The 9,296-nt window shown below is 33.9% G+C and overlaps 1 protein-coding gene across 1 annotated transcript; it reads right to left on the reverse strand.

Annotated features, from left to right (window-relative positions):
• Positions 1-4,293: 4,293 nt before the first annotated feature.
• LOC142170304 (uncharacterized) lies at positions 4,294-4,927 on the reverse strand. The gene is made up of 2 exons (XM_075232184.1): positions 4,690-4,927; positions 4,294-4,475 (listed from the first exon to the last, which is right to left on the reverse strand). Exons 1-2 carry the CDS (start codon positions 4,925-4,927, stop codon positions 4,294-4,296), a joined length of 420 nt encoding a protein of 139 aa, XP_075088285.1.
• Between the last annotated feature and the right edge of the window lie 4,369 nt (positions 4,928-9,296).

Genomic DNA, 9,296 nt, shown 5'->3' on the forward strand with positions numbered 1-9,296 from the left:
GTGCTATATTGAGGTGAGGCACACGCTCGATGACGAGCATGGGGTCGTGCACTATTGGGGATTGTGACTTGGTCCGTCCCGATTGATGATTTACCGCGTATTTGACTGAAACTTATTTTCTATCCTCATGATTTGGGCTGATTGCCATATTTGGGCTTCGTGCCAACTATTTGAACCTTTCGGCGATTTTTATAACTATTTCCTCACTCTTTTGACTTATTACTTGAACTCAGTCACGTCATTTTCCACTGTTTTACTACTCAGCACTTTTACTCAATTTTGAGATTTAAATGATATTTTAAATGATGTTTTGGGCTGAGAAATATTGTTTTACTATTTCCCGAGGGGCTTGTGATGATTTTTCGGACTGAGTAAGGCCGAGTGCCTAGTTGTGAGGATACACTGATATTGATTGAGGTCGAGGGCCTGAGATATATGTATATACGCCACGAGGTAGCTTGATTGATATGAGGTTGAGGGCCTAGTTTGATGCCACGAGATGACTTGTTATTGCGCTTGGGTCGTAAGGGGCCCCTCCCGGAGTCTGTACACCCCTAGTGAGCGCGAGTACCCATTGTTCTGAGATTGAGCAAGAGGGGCTGGTATTTGTTCCCTTGGCATATTTTGACGTCCTCGTTCTAATTTTGAATAGATTCGACGCACGTGGAGGCCGATTTGAGGGACAAAGGCATCGCGAGCTAGAAATTTAGCCGGTTCGAGGTGAGTAATGATTGTAAATGATGCTCTGAGGGTTTGAAACCCCAGATTTGCACATCATAGTGCTATATTGAGGTGAGGCACACGCTCTATGACAAGCGTGGGGTTGTGCACTATTGGGGATTGTGACTTGGTCCGTCCCAATTGATGATTTACCGCATATTTGACTGAAACTTATTTGTTATCCTCATGATTTGGGCTGATTGCCATATTTGGGCTTCGTGCCAACTATTTGAATCCTTCATGGATTTTCATTACTATTTTCTCACTGTTTTGACTTATTACTTGAACTCGGTCACGTTATTTTCCACTGTTTTACTACTCAACTACTTTTACTCAGTTTTGAGACTTAATTGATATTTTAAATGATGTTTTGGGCTAAGAAATACTATTTTACTATTGCCCGAGAAGCTTGTGATGATTTTTCGGACTTAGTACGGCCAAGGGCCTAGTTGTGAGGATACACTGATACTGATTGAGGCCGAGGGTCTGAGATATATGTATCTACGCCACGAGGCGGCTTGATTGATATGAGGCCGAGGGCCTAGTTTGATGCCACGAGATGGATTGTTTTGTGCTGGGCTATAAGGGGGCCCTCCCGGAGTTTGTACACCCCCAGTAAGCGTGGGTACCCATTGTGATGAGAGATTGAGCCGAGGGGCTGGTACTGTTCTAAGATGTTGCCCGAGGGACGGATTTATGGATACTGTGCCCGAGGGGCGAACTTCTATTTGTTTACTTTATCTTAGTTATCTGTCATTTACCTGTTTACTGGTTGGAAGAGGATTTTACTTGATTTTTACTAGGTTTACTGATTTTAAGTGATTTTTACTGCTTCATTATAGAATGCCTTGTGTATTACGTGTTTTTTTTACTTCCGGTCATTATTTACATTTGTTATTCACTGAGTTGGAATACTCACTTTACTCCCTACACCCCTGTGTGCAGATTCAGGCGTAGCTGGCACCGCTCCCGAGTGCTGATACCTCCAGCTTCAGGCGGGTTTTCAGAGATTACGAGGTAGTTGTTGTCGTCCGTAGCCCCGTGTCTCTACTCCTTTATCGCTTCTATTTTCCTTCAGAGAGTTGTTTTAGTTATGGATTTAGCAGCATTGTATTATGACCTATAGATGCTCATGACTAGTGACACCCCGGTTAGGGCTGTGTTATGTTGTACTTCCGCACTTTATTGGCATTATTCGCTACTTAGTATTGCTATATCATGTTTTAGACTGCTTTTATGTTATTTAACTGTTTAAAAAGTGAATTGGGTTTATTTGGTTGGCCTTGTCTTCACGAGAGGCGCCATCACGACCGGGTTCGGGTTTAGGGTCGTGACAAAAAGGTTGACAAGAAGGAGTGGTTTCCCTGGCACACCCCGGACAAGTCCTCAATGACTCGGTAAGATTCAATGTATTTGATTTATAGATATTTTGTAGATAATTTGTACTCTGATTGTAGATGCTTTGTATTCTGATTGTAGATGAATTGTAGTTATTTTGTAGTTTTGTGTAGATTATTTGAAGATAACTTGTAGTATAAATGCAATTTATTTTTGCTGCAGCACATTAATGTTATAATGTATTACTTGAGGAAAAGAGGCAAGTATGGCCTCAACAACAAGACCAGGTTTACTACAATAGATTGTTTGTTCAAGACTAAGATTGATCAAATTTATGAAAAGTTCCAAAATTCTCCTCAAGAAAAGAAGTTTTCTGTTGTCAAATTCCGGGACGTTGTAGCAGAATATATATTAGGGTATAGACTACTCACAAATGTTATATGGGATGAAGTTGATTATGTCATCATGCCCATCAACATTGTAGAAAAATTCCACTGGGTGTTGGTTGTTTTTGACATTGGAGACAGGCAACTTTATGCGTATGATTCCATGGTCTCTTCATGCAATCACACTATTTTTGAATCTTGTGTTGACAAGTTTTCTGTTATTATCCCTTTGTATTTGTTATGCACCGATTTTTATGGGAAGCGTAAAGACATCAACATCAAGAATACAAAGGTATACATTGAGAAAGCTGTTACTGACCCTCTTAACATTCAGTGGATCATCAGAGAGATACCACATCAAAAAGAAGGATCACTGTAACAAAAATCTTCTTTCTTTCTATACATTTAACCCTTTTTTTCTAATAGTTTGGTAAATATTGACATTTTTTTATCTTTGCAGCGATTGTGGTGTATTTGTTGCTGCCTTTGCAGAGTATGTTAGTCTTGGAAAGTTATCAATTCCGACAGAAGACCTTTCTGATATTGACCAACACCGTAGACGCTATGGAGCGCTACTTTGGGACTATGCCTGAAAGAAGCAAGAGCATGGAGCAATTAGTGAAAGTGAGGTGACAGGCAAATTGGCAAGGAGAAAAGGTGCACTAGCTTTGAATGAGAAAACACGAGTCCAGAGGAAGAAGAAGTAGTTGTAATGTTTTGTATGGAACATGTAGTACAATTGTTTAGTTGATGCTAGTTTAGAAGAAAGATGGTAGACAAGTTTTTGAACAATATTGTGTTTTAATTGTAGCAGACTTGCGCTACAATTATAGTAGCCTTTGTTTTTTTCCAAATAGAAACATTATGTTGGTTTTATATTCACTTGTTGAATTTTTTCAGTACTTGATCTTCATTATTTTAGCATATAAATCCTTTCCAACTGAATTTTTATACAGTTATTCTGTCAACGCAAAAATATATAGTTATTTTGTTATTTTTCTGTAGATAAAGTGTAAAAATCAGTAACTAAATATTTTGTTGCTTTTACATTCAATTTGTTGAATGTAAAAGTACCCGATCTACATTATTTTAGCATATAACTTCTTTCTAGCTGAATTATAATCTAGCTATTATGTCAGCTCCAGCTATTGTAGTTTTTTTGTAGTTGTATTTGTAGATAATTTATAGAAAATATTTAATAATGTGTTTTATTTCTTTTATATTCATTTGTTGAATGTAAACAATACTTGATCAACAATATTTTAGTATATAACTCCTTTCTTACTGATTTATAATGTAGTTACTCTGTAAATTCCAGTTAATGTAATTTTTTTGTAGTTGTATTGTAGATAAATTACAAAAAAATATTAACAACTATGTAAAGGATGCTAGAGATAGTAAAAAAGTGGTAGATTATATATATAGAAACCATTCATAAACAAATCACTCTATGAAAGTGTTATCTCAATACAGAAAAATCCTAACTAACTACATTATGATCTTAAAAACTTCAACAATTACACATCAAATTCTGTTATCCTGAACTCACCAACAATTTTTATGAAATATTCTGTTAACTACATAAATTTTATTTCTTTTGGGGTGTATTCTTTCAAGATCTTTTGTTATTCCCTTCTCCTCCGCAGTTGCCACATGAAACCTTGTACTTCTTTGAATTTATTTCATCATATGTTTTGTATCTTTCTTTTTGAGGTCTTCATGGCTGCCTTTTCCCTCCTGTAGGTGGATTTACTACTTCTTCAAATATATGTTGTGGCACATTCCATTTGCTTTCTTCAGGCAGGGGATTTACTGGTATTTCATAAATACGCAAGAGGTTCTCCCTTGTCTAATAAGGAGAACAATATTGTTCAAAAAACTCATCCATGTATCTTAAAGCAGCCAAAGCATGTGAACAAGGAAGTTCATCAAGCTGGAATTGTCCACAACTATATCCCTTATTTTCAAGACAAACAATATAGCGTCTCGCACCATCTAGTACTGTATGAATGTAGCTGTTGAAGCCCTCACCTACGATTACATTACAAACAAAAAAACAATTCATATACGGTTAAACTAACAATATCTACAAAATATCTACAAATTATCTACATTGTCCTGTATAAATTAATTTGATTCAATAAATGATCAGATCTTACTCTAAACTTGTGCGACAATGTTTTGTTGCCATCCAACTCTTTGTTGAATTTAAACCCAAGGTATGTGAATAGGTATGTGAATGTACCATTTGTTTTGATTAACTTTTCCTTCGTCCAACGTTCAAGAAGGGTCCTCATATACTTTAATAGTTCTACTGTCAGCAACTCTCTTGCATATTTTGTTACATCATTCAACGAATCTGCAATGTTTGATGTCATAGTCCAAGCTCTGTTCACCGTAGCATGTACTCGAGACCATCTATGATAGCCAATATCGTATAAGTATGCTTTAACACGCGGGTCAATCTCTTCAATCTTTGACATCCTTTCATCAAATTCATCAAGCGTGTATGAATGTGCCGTGGCAAAGTACAATTCACTTAACTTTAGATGTCCCTTCTTGAACTTTGCTTGTATATTTGTCCAAATATGCCACATGCAAGAATAATGTGGCATGCCGGGATAAACAATAGATATTGCCTTCAAGATACTCCCATTCCGATCTGAAACAAACACACATATTTGGTCTTTCACCATATGCATGTTTGAATTGCTCAAAAAACCACTTCCATAATGCGTCATTTTCTGAATCAGCAACAGCATATGCCAATGGTAATATGGTACCTACATTATGTGGCAAAAAGAAATTAATTGGTTGCAGGAAAAAATGCAGAAGAAGACATATACATACAAACTACAACTTTTTTACAATATATCTACAACTATAAGTACTGCAAAAAATATACAAGCTACAATATTTCTACAATAAAACTTCAATACCTGTTGCATTCATTGTACTAGTTGTTAGCATTATTCCCCTATATGATGACTTTAAGAAGGTCCCATCAACTACTACAACTAGCCTACAATATTCCCAACCACTGATTGACGTACAAATCGCAACAAATACATACAAGAAGCAGTCATCGTCCGTCTTCTTCAATTTAATTACAGACCTCGGATAAGTCTTCTCTAGAATATACAAATAACTAGGCAATTTGCTGTAGGAGTCAACAAGATGACCTCTCAAAAACTGTAAAGCCTTTTCCTTTGCTCTCCAAGCTTGCATGTAGGTTAGATTCACGCCCATGTTCAGACAACATGTCAGTTTGTATGTCTTTTGGTGTGTAAATTATCTTAGGATCAGAATATTTTGGAATAACCATGCTACCAACTACCATGGCAGTAGGTTTGCGTTGTATGAATGTATTGTCCATTAAAGAGCATGTGTGCTAGCTGTTGAAATTTCTGACATTGAACATTGCAGAATCATTTAAGCTAGTTGCCTTAAAGTGCCATGTATAGTTTTCATCAACACATATCAGCCAGTAGCTACAAAATAAATACAATTTAAACACTGGTTTAAAATGTAGATTTTAAAAGAAAAAAGATTGTTTTAGCTTAAACGATCACATTATACAATTTATATACAACATAACTACAATTCATCTACAATACTGATAAACATTATCACAAGAAAAAACTGAAGAAGTAAAAAATTACAAATAAACTACAAAATTAAAAAATAATGATCTTTGACCATTCATATGTTTATACCTTCTAACAGTAGATCTTTTAACCCTTAATTGGAACTTGTGCATGACAGAATAGTGCTTCATTGCAATTGCAATTGTTTGCTTGTCTTGGTATACTTGTCCTACTTCAATAAAACTTGGTGTACTATCTATTATTATTATACTTTTATATTCCTCTATAACGGGAGATGTTGGCGTATCAAGTAACTTTAGTGTTCCAGACGAACCTGCATGAAAATAAAGATAAATACTGTTATGAACAGTTTGTAGATAATTTGTAGAATATTGAAATTTTGTATCTCATATTAATTTTTCAAATGATTTGTAGTTTAATTGTAGAATAAATGTAGAAATTTTGTAGATATTATAAAAATCCATACTGATATATATATATATTTACTTTGACATGTAGTTTATTTGTAGATAAAATGTAAATAAAGTGTAGGACATTGCCATACAACCAGAATTTGATAGAAAAATTAATAGCACAAACCTGCAGCTGTGTTCTCATTGGTGATACTCAATTTCATATTGAAATCGCGAACAGTTATACATAGTGGATATGATCCTAAATTTTGTTTTCCTTTTTCGTTTCCATGTATACACGAACACCCACATCGTTCCTAATTTCTATTGGAGGATAATGCTCGTTGACAATGTATTTGATTTCTATAATTTTTTCGGATGGATCAATCATTAATTGATGTGCTATTGTAGAAATCAATAGACTATAACTCGCATTCTCATCGACTACAATGTCATCGACCTGAAATTCTCTAAATCTCCCATAGCTATCCCAATTCTCATTCAGTTGTAGCATAATTGGGATTTTGGACATAATTGTGTTTGTTGCAGAAGAATTGTAGAAGATTTAGTCGTTTTTGATTTGTGAAATCAGAAAAAAGGTTAAAACACAGTGTATCGCAAAAACAGAGTCGCTAAATTTGAAACGAAACAGGCGATAATTATTAAGGTGCATGATTTGCGTTGTAGAATATCTGGAAGAATATTTAATTCCCCAATTTTAGCGCGCCTAAATAAGGAAGCCTACAGCTACAATGATTCTTTATTTAATGAATTGTCTATATTTTGTAGAAATACTATTAGCATGGCGGGTAATATGCAAACTATGAACATATTTGGTAATATAGTTTCCTATATGGTATAGGAACGAAAATTTTCAGTAATTTAATGGGACCGATCCAAGTAGATCTCTCGTGTAATAACTGTGAGTTAAGTTCTCTATTTCTCTTGTTTGACCCTTATCTCGTAAGTATTAACTTATCTTGTAGAATGAAGAAAGAAAAAAAAGAAGAAAAAGAGAAAATCTCACTTTATACCCATTAATTCCAAACTATTTACCCTTTCACGCCCAGACCCAAATTATTTACTACTCCTACTCATGCTCCCCAACTAATTACCTGCCTTTCTTCTTCTTCTTCTTCTTCTTCCTCATTTTACCTTCCTCACTTTATACCCATCGGTTTTTTTCCTATATAAAAAATAATCTAGTAACAAGTTTGTACATCATACATAGAAAATGAATATGGAAAGGTAAAGTTACTGCATATAACTGTCCATTTTAGCATCTCAGGGCAACTAAATTTTTGACTGGGCAATAAGCACATTAGGAATTGCAGCCACTATAGCTAAAGCCTTAGCTTTCATGCATGAAGGCCTCCAGAATGATGATATTCCTCACGGAAACTTAAAATCCACCAATATGTGTATTTGAATATCCACTATTGTTGGGTTTGAAGCTCAATTTTATTTTTGAAGATTCTTGTTTGATTCAAAGTGGGTGCTATTAAATATTGCTTATAATACCTTCTGGACGTTCATACTGAAATTTGATAGCATTTGAAGCTGATTTGAGGTGATTGAGATCAAAATTTTTAGTTGAAAATCGAATAAGAACACAACTACAGTATACAATATGTTGTAGGAGTATATAGCTATACTGCAACAGTATACTATTATAGTTTACAATATGCTGCAATGGTATATTGTAATAATCCAAGAAGAACACAGTTACCGAACAGTATACCGCTGCAGTATACAATATACTATAGGAGTATATACTGCAACAGTATACTATTATAGTATACAATATATTGTTATAGTATACTATAATAATATGCAATATACTATAACAATAGTATACAATATACTATAATATTATACTTATTACCCGTAAATTCACTTGCCTTTTCCCTTTTAATTTACTTTAAGCTTTTACCCAGCATGAGAGGCAAATTAAAAATGCAAAAAAAATAAAAAAAATATATTATAGTATGTTATATAATGTAACGGTATACTCTTACAATTAGATCCTTTTAGATTTTTTTGAAATTTTTATTGACAACTTATATTATTTCAGTTTAATAATTGAATTAAACTTTTTTTAACTCTTTGCGTACAATTGTATACCCTGTTGGCATAACTATATACTATACTGGTATCAAATGTTAGTTAATACTTTTTTGGTTGTATTAGCTACACTTAATTGGTACACAATTTTATTTTTCTTTAATAATAATATTTAAAAAAAAAGAATAATAAAGAATAGTGAAAATAGTAAATGAAATTAGATTATGAAGAGAAAAAGAATATAAAAAAAAGAAGTTAAATGAAATTAGAATAGGAAAAAAGAAAAAAATAAGAAGAAAACGAGAAAAAAGAAAAGGAGAAAGAAACAAGAAAAGAAGCATAGAAATAAAAAAGAATTGGAGAATAAAGAGAAAATTCCCCACAAAATCTACTATGGGTAGGAAATGTAATTAGTTTATGGGTAGAAAAACAAATAGGTAGACAAGGATAAATAGTTTTATTTTTGTGGGTAACTGTGTCAAAATCCCAAAGAAAAAATCTCACTTTATACCTATTAATTCCAAGTTATTTACCCTTTAATGCCCAGATCCAAACTATTTATCCTTTAATGATCAGACTCAAACTATTTACCCATAGCTCATATTTGGCCCAACCCTAATCCTGTAATGGACCTAGATCTCAGTTCAAGGGGAGAAATTCAAAAATAGCCAGATTTACAAGTGCTCATTCAAAAATAGGCACAGTTTCAAAAATTATCAAAATTTAGCCAATTTTTATGTAAAGATAAATCTGAACGAAAATATTGTTCAAAATCCGAAAAATATTCC

The sequence above is a fragment of the Nicotiana tabacum genome, chromosome 16, assembly GCF_000715075.1.
Source record: "Nicotiana tabacum cultivar K326 chromosome 16, ASM71507v2, whole genome shotgun sequence".
Taxonomy (NCBI): domain Eukaryota; kingdom Viridiplantae; phylum Streptophyta; class Magnoliopsida; order Solanales; family Solanaceae; genus Nicotiana; species Nicotiana tabacum.

Coding starts and splice junctions, on each gene's coding strand:
- LOC142170304 (XM_075232184.1), bottom strand. CDS start 4,927: ATGTCAAAGATTGAAGAGATTGACCCGCGTGTTAAAGCATACTTATAC. Junction 4,476..4,689: donor AAAGTTAATCAAAACAAATG/GTACATTCACAT, acceptor ATGTAATCGTAG/GTGAGGGCTTCAACAGCTAC.